The following is a 20,401-nucleotide window of genomic DNA, read 5'->3' on the forward strand; positions in this document are numbered from 1 at the left end:
GTACTTTTTCCGTACCGACACCGATCACATCCACGTTTGTTTTACTACGCTTGAGTCCAAGTTTCATAACTAGGGACTCCGAAACGAAATGACACTGCGAACTGTCCAACACGATACGCACGAATTGATTACGATCGAACGAATATTTCACCTTGATCAAGGCTGTTGCTAGAAACACTTCACACCCGATATTGCGCGACGGATACATCTGTGTTAAGGTTGACTCTGGCTTATTTCCTTTAGAGTGTGCAGATAATGAACTCACTGTGGTAGATGTAGTCGACGAGAGAGCCGCGAGGGTATGAACCACTGGCATGTGCGTAGATTTCGAACCCGACGGTGATGTATTATACGATTGCGTATTGTACTGATTAGGATATAATTGTTCTTCACTTGCGACTGATTGTTCATTAGCGATAAATGAGGGCGATACTCTCGAGTTAGTTTGCGAACGATCCAAACTATCTGCTGTAGGCAGATGTAATAGTGTGTGATGCCGATTACCACACACTCCACAATAAGCCGAGTTACAATTTTTAGTCATGTGATAACCACCTAGACAATTCATACACAATTTAATCGATTGGCAAGATTAAAACGCTGCTTTGGCAGTAAACTTCTATATTGTACACAGTGATACAAAAAATGACCCTGCTTACACTGAGGGCATTTAACAGAAGGTTCGGTGGCGACCAGTGTCGAACCCGTTTTGGTTGGTCGTTTCTCATCATTGCTAAATACACTTGCATTTTGGGATAGTTTCACTGATTGTAACATACGAGCTTGTTTTCTGACGAAGTTCACTAATTGTTCATACGTTGGTCGCTCATTATCTTTGCACTGTTTTTCCCATTCCCTCAATGTCACTGAGTCTAAACGACGACTTAGACTCTCCACGAGAACCGAATTCCAGTGACGATCTGGACCCTCCAATTGGTTCAGCACACTAACATGGCGATCAAATTGATCGAGCAATTCGGATAGCCCTGAAGCAGATTCGCATTTCAATGTAGGAATAGAGAACAATGCAGAGATATGACGCTTAATCAATAGGTTAGGATTATCATACCTTTCTTCGATAGCTTTCAACGCAATTTGATAATTTTCGGTGGATACGAGAATTGAGGAAATTATGTGATGTGCTTCACCTTTCAATGCAGCCTTCAAATAATGCATTTTTGAACGGAAGTTAGCTGCCCATTGGCGTGAACAAGTGACTTGAAAAGATCTCTGAACTCAATCCACTCTTCCGGATTCCCATCGAATTCTGGGATTCTTATCTCCGGAAGACGAATTGCTTGTGTGATTTGTGGCTGTACCTGACCTGTCGGTACTCGAGAAGTTGAAACGAGATTATTACGAGGCAATTTTGTGATTAGGAAGGATTTGAGATCAACATAAATGTTCTGGAATGACACACGTTGTTCTGAAAGGTCCTCAGAATCTTCGGATTCCTCATATATTTCGCGTTCATCCTGTATTTCACAAAATCTTTTCCATAGATCATCGAGTAGATATATTCTAACCTGTATTTGATGAACCATGTCTTCATGGTATTCATCATTAAAAGCTTTTATAAGCTGCGCGGAGCCAAGAATGGTCGACCTACGTCTGTGTAGAATTTTTAACCGATTCACTACACTGGTGCGAGTTTTTCTCCTAGCAGGTGTTGGCATGATCTCGGACAATCAACGAGATAAATATGACGTACCTGGTAACTGAGTCGGTTCTTCGATGAACAAGAAAAGTCGAGGCAACTTCACGCTTTCGGAGGTGATGACGGCCGGTCACGTGTTCTAGCTGTGGAATTCGTCGATCAATTGCTTCGTGTCAGCCAACGGGGGCTCAGACACATTCGAATTGTATTGCTGCGACACACTTTTGACCCGATAGTTATCCGGCAAGACGATTCCCGGGTTTCGGCACCACTGTTGCAGACTTAGAGAAACTTATTTCCTTGAGCCTCCGAGAGCGAACGAGAAGAACTTGGTTAAAGTCACTGATTGAACTATTTTCTTCCGAGAACTGATGTACACAGATGTAGAGTTGTATGATAAGACATAGTTTTATTTATCCACTTCGGGCTTTTATATAATGCGATACCAATAGACAGAGGAAACAGTAGAATTCAAAATAATTCATAATATTCCAGCTAGTGTAATTTCAGTATTTCTGAATACATTATCGTCTAAAAATGCAATATCAAACACCCACCGTAAACTCAAACAAACGATCATAGACAGTTACTAGGTATCCTAGAAAGGTCCTCGCGTCAGTACAGCGCGGACTCGATTACATACAGTCTCGGATTTATTTTCACTGTATATAACCGAGAATAAGTGATAGTCGCGAGGTCTGGGGAGTAAGGAGGATGCTCGAACACAGTCCACTTGATTTTTTTCAACTACTTTTGAGTTACACGAGCAGAATGGGGCCGCGCATTATCGTGGATGAGGAACACTCTTTTTGTCAATAAACCTGGCCTTTGTTCTTAATCGGTCCAAAACTTCACCACAACAGTACGGTGATGAAACAGGCGTTCGCCGGTCAACGATTCGATAACACTGAAGAAATAGAAGAAACTCGTGCCACGCTATGAAAAATGCCTCGAAAGTTACGGCGATAATGTAGAAAAATAGAAAATAAAACGTATATTATGAAAATTACCTTGTTTTTAGTCCTAACTTTATTTTTTCGCGATTTCTGATGCACTGAAACTTATTTTTTGAACGACCATCATATAATCGAGTCCAAAATTGTATATTATCGAATCCCATATAATCGAGTCCGTGGGCCTGATCACGAACGTCACTTCACGGTGAAAACGAAGTGAATTGGGCTGTATACATTTCGGGCTTCCGAAAGTATACAGCCCTGCGCTGACAACCGTTTGACATAGCTCTCAACCAAAGCGTCATATCGTTAGTTGAATGTCTGCCATTTTACAATATGGATCGTTTTAGCATCGCATAACGTGTTAATTTTGTTAAATTATACTATAAAAATTATGAAGAACCGGCAAATCTTTCGTGCATTACGGACGGATTTTGGTCGTCATGGACGGCCTACAGAGCACACAATCGCTAATGTAGTGCGTAAATTCGAACAAACTTGATCCGTAGCGGACATTGTGAAACCTGTGCATCATCGCAATGTGCGTTCGGCCGAAAATATTGCTGCTGTTGCTGTTTCGATTCCACGGCGTGCTCAGCAATTGGGCTTGTCAAACACATCATTGTGGCGAATTTTGCATTTGGACTTGCACCTACATCCATATAAAGTCCAACTGGTACAAAAATTGGAGCGTGGTGACCATGGAATGCGTCGGGCATACATCGATTGGGTGAACGAACAACAGCAGCAAAATGCTAAATTTTCGCATCAAATTTTCTTCAGCCATGAGGCACATTTCGAGCTCGGTGGCTATGTGAACACCCAAAATTTCCGAATATGGGGCTCAGAAAATCCACACGTGATTGTTGAGAGGCCATTGCATCCGCCAAAAGTCACTGTTTGGTGCGCATTATGGTCTGGTGGAGTCATCGGGCCGTATTTCTTTGAAAATGAGGACGGCGAGACGGTAACTGTGAATGGTGAGCGCTATGGCCGCATGTTAACCGATTTTTTTTGCCACAAATTGAAGTTATGGATACGGATGACATGTGGTTTCAGCAGGACGGCGCCACGTGCCACACAACACGACCGAACATGGCCATATTGCGAACGAAATTTGAGGGACGCATAATTTTGCGTTTTGGTGATGCCAATTGGCCGTCCAGATCATGCGATTAGAACCCGCTAGACTTTTTTTGTGGGGTTATGCGAAAGACCGTGTCTATGCCAACTCTCCGCAAACTCTTGAACATTTGAAAGACAACATTCGTGTAGTTATGACCGAGATACCGCCCCATATGTGCCGAAAAGTCATCGAAAATTACCTGTTTCGGATCAAGGTGTGCGAGGAAGCCCTAGGTGGACATTTGAATGATGTTGTATTTCACACATAATGGCATAAACCAAACTTTAATTTGAAATAAAAGTTTCATCGAAATTCGAATTCTAAGTGTGTTTTATTTCAATTTACTTTCGGAATTTAAAGTTGGAAAACCCTGTATATACAACTCCATAAAAAATGTTCACCACCTCGAAAAAACACCCTATCACCCTATGCAAAATATCAGCTCAATCGGACTTAAGAGAGAGTGGCGCAAAGCGGTCAAAGTTTGAGTTTTTTGAAATTCGAAAAATTCTGGTAAGGTCCAAGGGCCAAGGGCCAAGGCCCAAGGAAGTCATTTAGACTGCTTTTCAGTTTCAATATATATTAGGGGGCCAATGAATGTATGGGAAAAAATCGACCCTAAAATTTTAAAAAGTTACCCTATACAAAATGTTCACCACCTCTAAAAAAACACCCTATGCGAAATATCAGCTCTATCGGGCTTAAGGGAGAGTGGCGCTAAGCGGTCAAAGTGAGTTTTTTGAAAATCGAAAAAGGTAATCGGGGTTTTCGAAAAAAAATTTTGATGCGAAACGAAAAGTATGGTTTAGGGTTCCAATAAAAATAGTTATCTCAATTTTTCATTCGGAACTTGCTATGAAATGTTGATTTACACAATAATATACTCTATGCAAAATATTAGCTCATTCGGATTTCATTTAGTGATGTCACAAACGTTAAAATTTGAGTTTTTTTTTGAAAGACGAAAAATCACCGAAAAACAAGGTTTTTTTTAAAAAAAAGTGCTAAATGCCTTAAAATTGCATTACTCGTCGAGATTTACGAGACGTCGAGACATACAACTGTGCACATATACTGAAGCATTGGGAGACACAAATATATTCCAATTTTGTTATGTATCGTCTATATATACATATACGCTGCATCAATTTTACATTCCGGGATGAAAAAACACAGGAAAATGAAAATATCTAAAAAAAACTTCATCCATCTATTGGTGTGGCTTTCTTTTTTTCTATTATTTAACTCATTACCGGCAAGCTTTTTCTTACAAACGAAAACTATTTCTGTTATTTTTATTGCTGGCGGTGGAGAAATGTGGAGTGGAGAAAAAGGAACATTTTCCAAAATATTCAAAGTACAAATGCGTTGCGAAAACACAATGACATTAAGGGCTACGAGTTTGCTATTCAGTGGAAAATATTGAATTTTTGTGAATTTTCTTTATCGATAAGATGCCCATTGGATCCGACGGGGGAATATTCACACCAGCAATCTTGTTAAAATAATTGTTACATGTCCCGATTATTTTTTTTCCGTTCCTTCACATTCGAAATTATACCAAACGTTATTAGTAATAACTCGACTATTTCATAAACAATATTGTCCTCTGGCGAATAACCGCAACGGTTCAAACCACCCAATAATTATGAAAAGACAATAATAAAATAATACAAATTAAACATAATTTACTTTGCAGCACACTTCCAAAATTCTCCGGTCGAAGATTCGAGAGAGGCTTCTTAATGCAAAATGAATTGACGACTTGACGTCGAAAATCAAGCCAATTATTTATGCGCAGCCTGGTATACTCAAAAATTACATTTTAACACGTTAGTCACCCAGCGCGATAGTATATATAGATCAAGATGCTAACCGAAGACGTCCGCAAATACATGCCAATACAACTTTCGTATCATTAGGAGACTCGTCAATCACCCGAAATATAAATGAATAGAAATTATATTTTTATAATTTTTATTTTATGATTATTCTATATACCCTATATTTCTATTTAAATGCCTATTTCATCAAATTCCTATTCAACTTGAACGAGAAAAATGTCACGCATTCGTTCGCGGCTCAATTCGGCTCCCCAGAAAATAAACACGCACCCATATGTATGATGACGAGGGAGGAAAGACAACGAACGCTATACGCTTCCTATGCACGATAATCTTCCAACCATACTGCAAGAGCAAATTTCGATTCAACTTATACTACCCAATAACCGTCATATTTATAGTTCGCTCGGGTTTTTCGAGCGGTAACCGATACGATCGTTTTTACGACCGATCATGATCATCTGCGATCTAAGTTCGGCAGCGATCAGAAACTCGTCGCTTCGGGATTTTGCGATTCTCTTTTTCTACCCGCTCGTAAGCAGGGCGATCGCTACCGAGGAAGAGCGCCTTTGTTATTCGCTCATGAGAGTGCGGGTAGTTAATGATTTTTGCTGAAGCGTTGAGCGATTTTTTCTGCCCTGATCATATGTTCGGAAGATTAGCGCCTCTCTCTGTAATTCTGATTGTAACGGGCAAATTTCACCTCTAGGGTATCCAGGAAAGCTTTCTCGTGTACCTCGCTTGTCCTCGTCCAAGGCGGCAGACTAAGGAGGATCTTAAGGATCTTATTTTGTGCACGCTGGAGTCTCAGCCTGTGAGTCAGGGCACATCCCTTCCAGACCGGGACCGCGTATTCTATCGCTGGATAGATTACTTGTTTGTAGACAGCCAAATGAGTTTCTAGGTTCAGTTTTGAAGTTCTACATATAAGCGGGTACAAAGACCGGACAAGTATGTTGCATTTTCAAATTATTTTTCTGCAATCAGCAGCCGGGATAAGTTTTGGCGATTTTGAATGTGGCAACAAAATGGCCTAAGTCTTCGCCACGTTGACAACAATTTTCCAGCTAAGACAATAATCAGCTAAAGCATCCAGACCTCCCTGTAACCTACGGGTGAGTGCACGTATAACACGACCTTCGTACATGATGGCAGTATCATCCACGAATTGAGACAAAACACCATCACCTGGAAGAGGTGGGATGTCCGATGTATATATATATATATAAACGTGCCCAAGGATGCTTCCTTGAGGCACTCCTGCGGGAGTATTGAAGGTTGGAGAAAAAGTGTCATGCAGAGACACCTGGAATGCTCTGTTGGAAAGATAGCTTCGGGCCATTTTTATTAGGTACATTGGAAAATTGTGTTGATGCAGCTTGTACACCAGACCATCATGCCACACATTGTCAAACACTTTTTCAATGTCCAAGAGTGCCATTGCTGTCGTCTTGGACACCGACTTGTTCCGCTGAATTAAGTTGGTAACTCGCGAAGGTTGATGGATGGTGGACCTTCCTTTGCGGAAACCAAACTGTTCTTCCAGGAAGACGCCATTCTCATCAGCGAAGAATGGAATGGGCTTTGTATTGATCTTTCGAACAGCTTAGAAAGGGCAGAGAGTAAGCTGATGGGTCGATAACTTTTAGGAACAGAAGGATCTTTCCCCGGCTTAAGGACTGGGATCACTTTAGCTAACTTCCACATTGATGGGAAGTAGCAAAGCTTCAAACATCTGTTGTATATTTTAGCTACAAAAGCAATAGAGGTTCGACTCAAGTACTTGAGCTCGATGTTGAAAGTACTCTCAAAACCAGGGGCCTTCATATTATTAGATCTAAGAGCAAAACCCATCAGCTCATCCACTGTAACATTTGCTTCCAATGAAACTAAACTGTCAGAATGATCAATAATGGCGACTCCTTCAGTAACCGAACGTTCATGTGGACTATTAATGTGTCTCACTAAATTGTCTGACATCACGAACTGTTGCCCCAGCGCGTTCACTTTTTCAATGAGTGTGATTAGAAGATGACTCACACCTGCATCTTCGGACGAGACAAGTGGAGGGATTGGCTTGTACTTTTTCTTTAGAATTTTCGTCATGAACCAAAATGGTTTAGAGTGTGAGGGAATTTGACGCATTTTTTGTTTAAAATCCCTATTTCGAAGAGCTTGAATCTCCTGGATTACCCTAGTGAGGCTGTTGGACATGATCTTTTTGTCTCGGCCACTAGTCCTCTGATATTGACATCGGAAAATGTTTCGCAGACGTTTAGTGGTGGTGTCTATTACGAGAGAGGTACTTACCTGATGTTGATGCACCGGGACCGTTCAATTTTTTTTTGTTTTCATCGTGTTTGGTATCAAAATGTATGTCTTCGGACACGCAGAGTTCATTTTTCAACTCTGTTTCACCAAAAAACCAAAAGATATAATATCGTCGTTTCTATTTATCAATGCCTACTATTATAACTATTACAATACATGCTACACTGCCCATGATTGCATAGGAGACGTAATCGACAACACCATTAGTGTTGGGAAAACGCATTTTTGTTGTTTTTTGGCGATTTTGAATTTTGTAAAGTGTAAAGTTTTTTTGCGATTTTGTATTTGTAAAGTGAATATGCAATGTTGGTAATTTTAGCAACATGATTAACCGATATCACGATCAATCGCATAAAGATGGTGGAGTGACTCATACCAACGGTATGAGTAAATTCTGAGTATGTGGAATAATTCGATGTTGAATTCGAGGATTCAACAACCAATAACCAATATTATTTTAATTTTACTACTGATCTGATTGTTTCATTATCTACTTGAAATGCAGAAATTTAGGTAATTATAACATTACAGAACACAATTGCTTCTTTTTGTTCATCATGTACAGAAAATAATAATTATATGAGCAGCGTTTCTTATATTCATTTATTAGGAAACACTAAGTAATAAGACACTATCGCGACAGACATGTTTGGACTCTACAAACAATGTGATTCAAATGTAGATTTAGCTTATAGCACATAATTCTAACAATTGTTAATTTTCGAACGATGTATGCAAACTGTATGGAACTACGTCTGTTATGCGGACAAACAGTGATTTTTCGGAAACGTTTTTTCAAAATTGCTCAAATGTTTTCGAACAAAAAATGTTTATTCGCATGTTGAGCAAACGTATTACATTGTGTACAATGCGAAACAGCGAAAAAGTCGATTTTGTTCATTTTGTCGTTTACGTCTCCTATACAAACATGGGCAGTACAATGCATACTCATTATTATAGCACACCACAAATACCTAGTGGATTTTAAATGAATGCGATTGTATTCCGATTCACTTACTTATTCAAACGATTGCATTAATCAAAGATACAATATCTGCTTATTCCTAAAAATGTATTTAACAATTTGATACCGTTTTCATGCTTACCGATTAGGACGTATGTAATATACATTGAGACATAAGTATGTCTAATCAATATCCGGTAACTACGAATAGATTTTGCGCGAACATGAATACAAGTGATTCACAAAATAACATTTTATTAAAATATGTTTTTTTTCGTATTTTATAGGTGATTTGAATAAAGCAGTCGAAGAACTTGTAAGCGTTATAACCGACCAAGAAACTCACAGAAGTTGCAACGGCATAATGGATAAGTAATGATTTTCATTGAACTGATGACTGTAGCGCATTTATCATTTCTCCATGGATTGTAATGTTTAGAGCGAACATTACAAGAATAACTAGATATCAAATGAAATTTCCGGGATATATCTTCCTTAGTTAATATGAAAACAATAAACCTAACTAGTAACTTTGGAACAACAGACCACTAAACGTAAATTTTAAGAATAACTTGATGTAGCATCAATCATCGACGACGTATTTTTTACAAATATTGAATAACGTTATATAATCATGCAATTCTTACTTATATTTTATGTCTAAAATACGCCCATGATTATTTATAATAAAACGAAACGAAACTCATATCAACTGAAAAATAAGAAATATACACAATGTATTGAGTCTAGATTACTCCATAATACTGTATTTGAATCAGTCAGACACATATCGGCATAAACTAAAAAAAACAAGTCACAAAACACTTAAAAAATATTGGAAAAAGTATATACATGATTTACAACCAGAAGCTTGTTAAATTTGTGTTTGAAACAGTAAACAATACACAATCAAGATCAAATATCAATTAAACGTCATTACTTAATTTGCTATTTACTATAATAAACATCTGTATATATTTTACAGAAGGCCCTGGTAGGCTTGAAATAATGCAACTAGTAATTACATTGTTCCGAAGGTCCCATTTCGTAACTTAATTGCATAAAAACAAACCTAGCAAATGTGATACAGAGCAACCCTTTCGCACCTTTCAATCATCTCGAGTTCGTTCGTCAAGATGCCTCCTTCATTGTTCCTGATGGTTTTGCTACCTTGGCATCAGTTGGTATCGTTCCACGTTTTGTCGAGTCGCTCGTTGCAGCATAACTGCGCGTCCTGCACTTATTGTCAAACCATTCGTTTCGATGTTCACATTGTTCATTACCGATGACGGTCGCTGCTGTGCTACTAATTGCTGTTTTCAGGGTACTCCAGCAACGCCCCAGGTAACGCAGCTTCAAGGCGCTGCACGTATATTGCAGCAACGTTCGGTTCCTGCAGTCATCGTAAGTGGTACCTTGGTAACCGTTGATATGTTATGTTATTCACGACTGGCATCCTTCTGCGCTGAACGAAAGGGGCTGTCCACATACCACGTGGACAACTTTAGGGGGGGTAGGGGGTAAGAAAATGTCCACTCTTGTCCACGGAGAGGGGGGAAGGGGTATAGACTGAGTCCACGTGGACAGGAAGAATTTTCTCTGCGTATTTATCAATAAACGGATTGAGAAGCCTGAGAGTGCTGCCCAGTCAAACGTTCATATATTTTCTCTCATATCATGGATCTTCTTCAGTGAAATCTGTATTATAAAAATATCTCACGTAAATTGTGAATGACCAACTATTTCCTATGATCGAACATTTATAGTTACGGGGTATGCATAGCCCTCATAGCCAAAACTATAAAAATTAAACGATTCCATAATGGTTAAGATTCCATGATATGCGTAAATGATTTTTATCAAATATAATTATCTATACGTTTTGTTATATCTCGAGAACAATATATGATAATAACTGTATAGTTTTTCATACAGAATTGTGTGCAAAATCATTTTTCCAAAGTATTTTCATTCCATTAATTTCTAGGAATAAATATTTACATTTGCAGGAGATTGTCTATGCATCACTAGTCGTCAACTTAAAACAATTGAGCCAGTGTTCTGATAAATTATAGAATGTTTCAGGAGGTGATAGAGGATCATATTTGATGAAAAAATCCTACGCATGTAGTCAATTCTCAACTAGGACATTGTTGAATTTTTGTTAAGTCTAATTTTATGTCTTGAACTGACTCTAATTTAGAAAGTACGCTCCTTAGAATAATTATACTGTTCATTGGAAAGATAAGAAAATTTAGCATAGAATGCAATTGTAAAACTTTCAAATTAATAGAACTCAGGATCAACTTTTAAATGTAAGGAACCAACTTCAAATTTTGTGTTTTTAATTATATTTTCCAAAAATGCATGATAAATTGGATTGTTTCTATCAGCCAAATTGAAGCCTTCCAACCACTCTACAGTTCCTTTCTTGACACCACACTATTATCCTTCTTGTTATCTTCCACTAATTTAAATGTGTTCACAACAAATTTTCCTCAAATGAAACCAACGTGCGCACTTTTTGAATTTTCAGTTCAGTCATTTTAAGGCAAAAACCGGTCTCAAGGAAAAGTTCAATAATTCTTTCGTAGTTAAGATTTGATCATCAGCGTGGAAGATTTTTTATGATCCCCTATCTCTTCAAATTTTTCGGATCAGCTACCTAATAACCTATATATAATAATATTATTTTAAACAGATATAATAGTTTTCGATATTTTATTCAATTTATGAGAAAGTTTTCTCAATAGTTTGAACATTTATAAAAAATAATAATAGAAGGTTAATGAATTTCTCAAAAAAAATGTTTCAATCGGGCAACAGGCTTCAGGGCCATTTTTGGAAAAAATTAACAAAATTTCAATAAAATGGGGAGGATCGGGGCAGCGGAGGATTAATTTGGCGTTGAATTGCTCTCTGGTAAACTGTGACGTTTTAATAAGGATTTAGAGCAATACAAATAACTTATCGTGCAAGATTAGTAAAAAATTATTGAGTTGTGAGTAATGTATAATGTAGAATGTAGAAATGTGGAAATGTAGAAATGTAGAAAAATAGAAAATAAAACGTAGATTATGAAAATCACCTTGTTTTTAGTCCTAACTTTATTTTTTCGCGATTTCTGATGCACTGAAACTTATTTTTTGAACGACCATCATATAATCGAGTCCAAAATTGTATATTATCGAATCCCATATAATCGAGTCCGTGGGCCTGATCACGAACGTCACATCACGGTGAAAACGAAGTGAATTGTATATAACCTTATTACGGCTGTCACCTTGTGTGTAGAATCCAGAAGAGTTCATCCGCCGTGATATATATATTTGATATATATATATATATATATATATATATATATATATATATATATATATATATATATATATATATATATATATATATATATATATATATATATATACGGAAGGTAGGTCATAAAAAAAACTTTATTTCTTCGCTTAAACACTAATGTTACACTTTTGGGATCATAATAATAACTGAACTGGCTAATTTGGTTACGGCCCTTATTTAAAACCTAATTCTGTTGAACTTGCAACTTCTGTCTGGCGTGGTCCGGCTTCTCCAATTATGCTGACTTGGCTGTGGTGGCGTGATTGGTGATATGGATGGTCGAACGTGTACTTTGATCCTCTGACTCAGCGTACACGTGGAGGTCTGTTGCATAACTCCTCCGGGGGTAGAATGAAGGGCGTCCTCGAACTTCTACTCAATCTGATGATTCTCGTTTTCCAATCTTAATGACTACTCGCTTCCTAAAAACGCAAGTCGCTGTTATGACGATTAGAATGATCATTGACGTTGATAGGCCTCCGAATACGGCAAATAGCAGGTTCTTGTGCTCGAATTGTTTCAACGCGACGTGTTCCAGACTCATTCTATTGTGTATGGTTTGATTGTGAATGCTCGGGATGTCGTGTTGTTGTAAAATGTTCCAATTTATGGCTAAGCTTGGGAAAGCTCCCTGGAGTTCCTTTGTGTTACTAACCAATTCATCTGATGTGAAGGTCCGTTTATCGATTTGTACGCTACAATTGTTGAAAGATATTAAAAAATTTCCGTCAAGTGTACGGTTGTGCGGTCCGCAATTTGATTTCATGAGCGACCCCTTCGCATTATTGACCAATATCTTATTGATTGCTATCAATGTGATTCTGGTACTGTTATCAAACGTTGCTGTGCAGTGGCTTTCCTTTCCTAAAATAATGTGAGCCGAGCAGTTGTCTCTTAATGGTTCTAGGAATGTATCTTGTTGAATTATGCTGCTTGGATTTGTAGTTTTGAAGAGATCGTTCCCGCTCCGAATGAGGGAGATCTGTAATCACTGTGTTTTGGACAGTTAATGGGATGATTTGAATAACATCGCAGTTTCCTTTGACTTTTGGAACTTGCAGGATGTATAATAGGAGGTCACCCCTTGTTGCTATTTTGGGTTGGGCATAATTGAGGGCTTCCTCAGGGAATTGTGTTTCTATTCCTTGTTCGTTGAGTAGCGTTTCTATAGTGAGAATTTCTTTGAGTGAGAGCAACTTACTGTTTGCTAGTTCTATCCGGGTTCTAAGGATTGTATCTTCCAAATCTTCTAAAATGGTATTCGTTGTGTCCATGTAGAGGAGAAGCATTACTGCGTCCATTTCTTCAAGTAGAATCTTGTTTTCCGTTGATTGTTGTTCGACGAGTCGGTTAACTGTTGTCATAATTTCGTTGATTCTGTTGTTGATAATATTGTTGACTATTGTTTGTTGGTTGTTTTGAGTAATTAGATTGTTCAGCGTGGTATTGATAATCCTCAAGTCGTCGGCGTCGGGAGATCCGGCGATCCACTTCCAGGCGGCTCCTAATGTGTCCCATCGTCTGGTTCTTCTGGGTTTCATCAGCTTCAGCTGGTACAGGTTGTTGACAAGTTCTTTACTTTTTTGGAGTATGAGATTTGATATCGGAATATCTCTGTCTATCTGTCTAGCCAGTTTAGAAAATAGGTGGACATTATTTTCGAGATTTGTAATATTAATGGGATGTATTATCTTGATAGAACCTGTTCGTAATTTACAATCGTTTATTTTTAACAATAATATCGGATCATTCATTAAATCGCGTATTTCTAATAGCTCTGATTGTGTGAACATTACAAGCGTTATGGAGACAAAAAATTTTATCAGTGAGTGCATCTGTAATTAGAAGAAAATGTTTCCGTTAGTATTGGTGTTAAATTTGTATTTTCTGTAGCCTTTTAATTTTATTTTTGTGTCGTTTGACTCTTTTATTGTTTTTGAATGTTTTTTCTGTTATTTCCCTGGCGTTTGTGGGTTTTGCTCTTGGATCAAGTTTTTTCCTAATGTTTGGAATTAAAAATACTTCTTGATTGTCGTTTAAATGGGGAGGTTCCTCTTTATTTTTATTTTGTTTTTCCTGACTGACCTTAGCTTTGTCGATATTTGCTTTTACTTTTTTATACAATTGTTTCGTATTTTCTTTAATTTCATTTGGGTTTATGATGTTATTGTTATTGAAAATTATTTCATTCGGGGAAAAATTGGTAGCAGAATGCACTGTTGTGTTATAAAGAGATATTGCTAAACAAATTAGAGCGGGAGTATCTAAATTTGGGAATTTGTATTTGTTTGTGTTAATAATTTCGATTATCGTTGAATGAGTCTTCTCTACTTGCCCATTTGATTCGGAACAGGATGCGTAGGCTAATTCAACGTTTAGGGTATCCAAATAATTTTTCAATTGTAACGACATGAACGTCGTTTCATGGTCTGTTATGATCTTCCTTGGTGTACCGTACGTGCTAAAGTACAGTGCCAAAGCGTTTTTTACGTCCGTCAAATTTTTGGTTTTCATGAAGATCATTTGTGCGTGTTTCGAAAATGAGTCAACCAAAGATAAAAAGTTATGTTTGTTGATTTGAAAAATGTCCATGTGGACGCGGTCAAATAGTTTGTCAGTTGTAGGTCTGGGAGATAGTTTTATATTGTACGGCTTCCTCTCATATTTGTGCATGTTACACATTCTGCACGTCTAATTTACTGTTTTAATTTTCGACAACATTTTAGGGAAGAAGTAACATCGCTTCAACTGGCTTTCCACTTCTGTAACCCCACGATGTGCTCGGTTATGTTCCTTGTTTATAATGATGTCTTGTCTTTGTTCATGTGTCACGTCCTCTACTTGTAATTGGGTTAGTACGAAGTGTCCTTTTTGGTTAAAATGTTTTCTATAAACTTCTTGGATGATTGGAATAAGTTCTTCTGGTGCCATGATTGCAGTCTGTTTGTTGTTGTGAAGTCTTTTTAGTTTGTCAGTTATGATGTCTTCGTCAAACTTGTCTCGACAGATTATTGTGCGCTGAAAATTGGGAAAGGGGTTTTCTGAAATGTCTGTGTTAATCCGTGTAAGCCTGAAAATAATCTGGTTGCGGTAGTAATTAATTGGCCTCTCCACGCAATGTATGTAGTAGTCGTCCGAAGACTCGGCTGAATGGACGGTGTCGTCATCTGATTCGTGTCCTTCGGTTGGTTGCTGATTTGCTTCACTTGGTGTTCGTCCTCCTTCGTTTGGTTCTTCCTCCTCTTCGTTTGCTGGATCATCTTCTTGTGTATTGTTTTCTGGAATTAATGGAGCTGTATTATGCAGGTTGATCTCGCATTTTTCTTCAGTTTTTCGACTCAACGCGTCAGCGACTACGTTGGTTTTGCCTTCCTTGTATACTATTGTGTAGTCGTAATTTTCGAGTTCTGTCCTCCAATTTAATATTTTTTGGTTTTTGTTGCAATTTTTTATGTACTGTAATGGTTTATGATCAGTAAAGAGGGTGAATTTGTTACCATATAGGTATGGTTTGAATTTATCTATACCCCACATGATTGCCAAAGCTTCTTTTTCTATTGTACTATAATTTGTTTCACATTTGGTGAGGATTCTGCTGGCGAATGCAATCGGTCTTTCGATTTTGTTTTGGATTTGGGAAAGAACAGCGCCAATCGCATAGTTGCTTGCGTCTGTGGCTAGAATAAATGGAATATTGAAGTCAGGATAGGCAAGTATTTGGTCGGAAGCTATTATTTGTTTTAATTTTGAAAAGGCTGCCTTATAGCTTTCATCGTCTAGTTTAATCGTTTGATCTTTTTTTAAAAATTTTGTCATTGGCTTGACTATTTTTGAGTAGTCCTTAATGAACCTTCTGTAATATCCAGAGAGTCCTAAGAACTGTTTGATTTGTTTTTGATTTTCGGGTAATTTCCAATCTAAAATTTTACTTATTTTTTCTGGATCTGGTTTGATTCCCTCTTGTGTAATCACATGGCCAAGGAATTCAGTTTCTCGTTTCATGAATTCGCATTTGTCCAATTGGATCTTGAGGTTGAATTCGGCGAGTCTCTTTAGTATTTTTGATAAATTCTGAATATGTGTTTTAAGATTTTTTCCGATTATTATTATATCGTCCAGGTAAACAAAACAGATAGTTCCAATATATTCGCCTAGTATGTTGTTCATAGCGCGCTGAAATGTTGCAGGCGCATTCTTCAAACCAAAAGGCATTCTGGTGAATTGAAAATGACCTAATGCCGTCGAAAATGCTGTTTTTTGTTGGTGGTCGGGATCCATTTCTATTTGGTGGAATCCCGATTTGAGATCTAACGTGGTGAAGTAGACTGATTTCCCTAAATTGTCTAAGATTTCATCTATTTGGGGAATCGGAAATTTATCGCTTATGGTTTTTTTCTTTGATTTTACGATAATCAATCACAACTCTGACTTTTCGTTTACCCGAAGCGTCCAGTTTTTTAGGTACTACCCAGATGGGGGAGGAATATGGACTAGTAGAAGGTCGGATGATACCATTATCTAGAAGTTCTCTAATTTGTAGTTCCACATCATTTTTAAAAGCGTGGGGGTAGCGGTACGATTTTGTATAAACCGGTTGATCGTCTGTTGTGATAATTTGGTGTTTAACAGCTGACGCAGCTGTTAGTTTTTCATTTGGCTTCAATAGAACGGATTGATTTTCGAGGATAGCTTGAAAGAGCTTTCCTTTTTCTAGTTCTGATAGGTGACTTGTTCGTATGAGTTTATCCAATGTTTCTGTTGTGATCTTGTCCTGTGGTTCGATAGGGATTGGCGTTATTGTTTCGAAGTTGTTAATTTTCAACTTGAAAACTTCGCCTATAGAAGGAGGGTCTTTTTTGTCTGTTATGATTCTGACTTTCGAGTGTTTATTCTTGGAGTTGTATAGGCCTGGTTCGATTATAACGGATTTATAGAGTTTCTGAAACGTTGGTACCAACCAATCGCCATTCTTTGTTGTGTTTATTTCAATTGTATGTGAATAGAGTTTGCTAGCCGGGAAGTATTTTTCGTAAGGGTGTTCAATATTTTTTACAGATAGAATTTCTTTTTCATAGTCGATTTTAGCTTTGGTTTTAGCGAAAAATTCGGAACCTAGAATTCCGTCAAAGGAATTGTGAAAGTTCAGTTCATAGTATGTTTGTGGAGGAACCCCGTGACCAATTAAATTTGCCTTCCCTCTTCTTGAGATTTCGTGGCAACCGGAAATGTTTTTGATTTGTTTATTCTTTATAGTTTTTAGGTTTTTTAAAACACCGGGTCGTATAACATTTTTATTCGACCCTGTATCTATGAGTAGTCTAATTTTTGTTTTCGTTTGTGAGTCCGTGCATTGTAAGTAATTTAGGTTGTCGCTCGTTTTTGCTGTGCCAAGCAAAAATTTATGTCTACATTTTCGCTTTCGCTTTCTGTTTCTGTTTCCGATTCAGGGTTCTTATCTTCGACTTCGTTAATGTTCACTTGGCGCCTGTTGAGCGTCAGTTTACTTCTAATGGATCCTATGTCCATTGGCTGGGGAGTGTCATTGACCGGCTCCGACTTTTCAGTTTTATTTTTATCGAATTGGGGTTTCTTAAAATTTTTATCTTGGGGTTTAAAATCTCTCTGTTTTTTATTGAAGGTGTCCATGTGCAAGGCTGTTGTCTCCTTACACTTAAATTTACATACGAAGGCATAAGCTGCCTCCATGTCATCGGGTCTAGCAGCTTGTGCATAGCCGAAATAGGGTTCTTTGAGACCGGCCAGGAAGGCTGCCAGAGCATCTTCCTCAATAAATGCATTTATTGCATCCCAGTGTTCTTTATATTTGGGTTTCTGTTTTGCAAGAGACTTGATATTCTGGCAAATCTCTTTGCACTTGTTATAATACTTGTGTATTGACATATTATCCATCCTAGTTTGCCAGAGTTGGCTTTTGTAGTACGTTAACTCCTGACGATCACCAAGAGCGTTAGTTAATATTTCTTTAATCTCGTCAAATTTTTGTGGGTTGCCCGCAAGACAAATAATGTCTTTGGCCTTTCCCTCGATTTTGTTGATAACTGCAGTTACAAATATTCCAAATTGTTCATCTGGTACAAGGTCTTTAAATATATTCAGCGTATTTTCCGCTGTCGTGAGCCATGCGGCGAGTTGCTTCCTATTCCCATCAAATTTGGGAATAGATTTGATTGGGTCTGGAATTTTGAATAATGCTTCTACTGTTATATTAGTAGGAATAAGTTGTGTGTGCTCCCGTGGCCGAGTGGTTAGCGTCATAACTAACATGCCGGGTGTTCGGGTTCGATTCCCGTTCTGGTCGGGGGAATTTTTCGTCAAAGAAATTTCCTCCGACTTGCACTGTGATCACGCGTATTCTCTAGAGCTTGCCACTCAGAATGCATTCAAGGCGTGTTATTTGGCATAGAAATCTCAACTAAGTACTAATAAAAATGACGCAAGTAATACTACGTTGAGACGGCGAAGTTCCTCTAGGAACGTTAGTGCCATTGAAGAAGAAGAAGAAGAAGTTGTGTGCGGGCTTGTGCAGTGCTCGTTTGCGCTTGCCCTTGTGATAATGCATTCAATGCATGTTGTTGCTGCTCCTGCTTATTTTTTATGTCTTCCAGCATTTGAGCCAGCGTACGGATTTGGGCCGTCAGCTGTTCCATATTGTTGGAATCTACACCGTCGTTTAATGATAGATTTTGCAAAGAAGGCACGTTTTTCAGGGGGACGTGCGAAAATTCTGCACTTTCGTCACTTTGTGCCTCCGATTCGGAGCTGCTTTCGGTTATTTTAATTTGCACCGAGTTAAGCAAGCGCCTTGTTTTCTTGAGGGCGGTTACTTTGTCAGCTTTTGGCATTAGAAATTGCCTAAAGCCTAGTAATCAATGTTACCACAAAAGAAAAAATAGAAAGTATACTTTGTTTCACAAGCACACTAAATGGTGTTGATTCGCTTGTTTCTATGAGCACACTTAAGAGTGTTGAATTGCTCAATTGGAAGCACACCGTAATTGGTGTTGATTCGCTTCCTTGTCGTGAATAAAAAAAAATACTCACAGTTGTTTTGAGTCGTGTGCGTAGTCCCGGCCAAACGCTGCTGGTGCTCCAGGTGATGTTAGCGGGGGGATCCTCGAATCTTCGGCGACGTCGTTTAAATCACTCTGTCTGTTTGCCTTAGACGCCTCTTTCGGCGGAATCACTTTGCTAAGTTGGTTTTTCTTAGCTACCACTTTTTGTCACTAACACTCACTTCAGCCGGTTTCCGTACGGCTGCGCCAATAATAAGACTTACGGAAGGTAGGTCATAAAAAAACTTTATTTCTTCGCTTAAACACTAATGTTACACTTTTGGGATCATAATAATAACTGAACTGGCTAATTTGGTTACGGCCCTTATTTAAAACCTAATTCTGTTGAACTTGCAACTTCTGTCTGGCGTGGTCCGGCTTCTCCAATTATGCTGACTTGGCTGTGGTGGCGTGATTGGTGATATGGATGGTCGAACGTGTACTTTGATCCTCTGACTCAGCGTACACGTGGAGGTCTGTTGCATAACTATATATATAAATATATATATATCAACGATATACTAATATATATATATATATATATATATATATATATATATATATATATATATATATATATATATATATATATATATATATATATATATATATATATATATATATATATATATATATATATATATATATACATATACAGGGTTTTCCATTTCGGGCTTCCGAAAGTATACAGCCCTGCGCTGACAACCGTTTGACATAGCTCTCAACCAAAGCGTCATATCGTTAGTTGAATGTCTGCCATTTTACAATATGGATCGTTTTAGCATCGCATAACGTGTTAATTTTGTTAAATTATACTATAAAAATTATGAAGAACCGGCAAATGTTTTTCGTGCATTACGGACGGATTTTGGTCGTCATGGACGGCCTACAGAGCACACAATCGCTAATGTAGTGCGTAAATTCGAACAAACTTGATCCGTAGCGGACATTGTGAAACCTGTGCATCATCGTAATGTGCGTTCGGCCGAAAATATTGCTGCTGTTGCTGTTCCGATTCCACGGCGTGCTCAGCAATTGGGCTTGTCAAACACATCATTGTGGCGAATTTTGCATTTGGACTTGCACCTACATC

At 38.0% G+C, this 20,401-nt stretch overlaps 2 protein-coding genes across 10 annotated transcripts in view; one reads left to right on the top strand and one right to left on the bottom strand.

Moving 5' to 3' along the window:
• The window catches only part of LOC129769390 (dystrophin, isoforms A/C/F/G/H), a 388,267-nt gene extending 378,338 nt beyond the window's left edge, over window positions 1–9,929 (top strand). For 4 of the 8 annotated variants that reach the window (XM_055771630.1, XM_055771631.1, XM_055771633.1 and 1 more), the window contains exon 30: window positions 9,166–9,922. In XM_055771630.1, the coding sequence (XP_055627605.1) occupies window positions 9,166–9,254 (89 nt within the window). In that variant the 3' untranslated portion in view covers window positions 9,255–9,922. Of the gene's footprint in view, window positions 1–9,027; window positions 9,076–9,165 lie in introns of all 8 variants that reach the window. The other 4 variants (XM_055771636.1, XM_055771635.1, XM_055771638.1 and 1 more) reach the window with 4 other exon arrangements.
• A 2,451-nt stretch (window positions 9,930–12,380) lies between these two features.
• On the bottom strand, window positions 12,381–19,805 carry LOC129771205 (uncharacterized). Of its 2 annotated transcripts, none has more exons than XM_055774622.1 (2): window positions 19,298–19,805; window positions 12,381–14,070 (listed from the first exon to the last, which is right to left on the bottom strand). In XM_055774622.1, exon 2 carries the CDS (start codon window positions 14,068–14,070, stop codon window positions 13,069–13,071), a length of 1,002 nt encoding a protein of 333 aa, XP_055630597.1. In that variant the 5' UTR covers window positions 19,298–19,805; the 3' UTR covers window positions 12,381–13,068. The 2 variants fall into 2 exon arrangements, with proteins under 2 accessions (XP_055630597.1, XP_055630596.1); XM_055774621.1 differs by having other exon boundaries at window positions 12,381–15,513.
• Window positions 19,806–20,401: the final 596 nt, after the last annotated feature.

This window comes from Toxorhynchites rutilus, chromosome 2, assembly GCF_029784135.1.
Source record: "Toxorhynchites rutilus septentrionalis strain SRP chromosome 2, ASM2978413v1, whole genome shotgun sequence".
Lineage (NCBI taxonomy): Eukaryota > Metazoa > Arthropoda > Insecta > Diptera > Culicidae > Toxorhynchites > Toxorhynchites rutilus.

What these genes read in the sequence shown, in the direction of transcription:
- LOC129771205 (XM_055774622.1), bottom strand. Translation starts at nt 14,070, where the DNA reads ATGCACTCACTGATAAAATTTTTTGTCTCCATAACGCTTGTAATGTTC.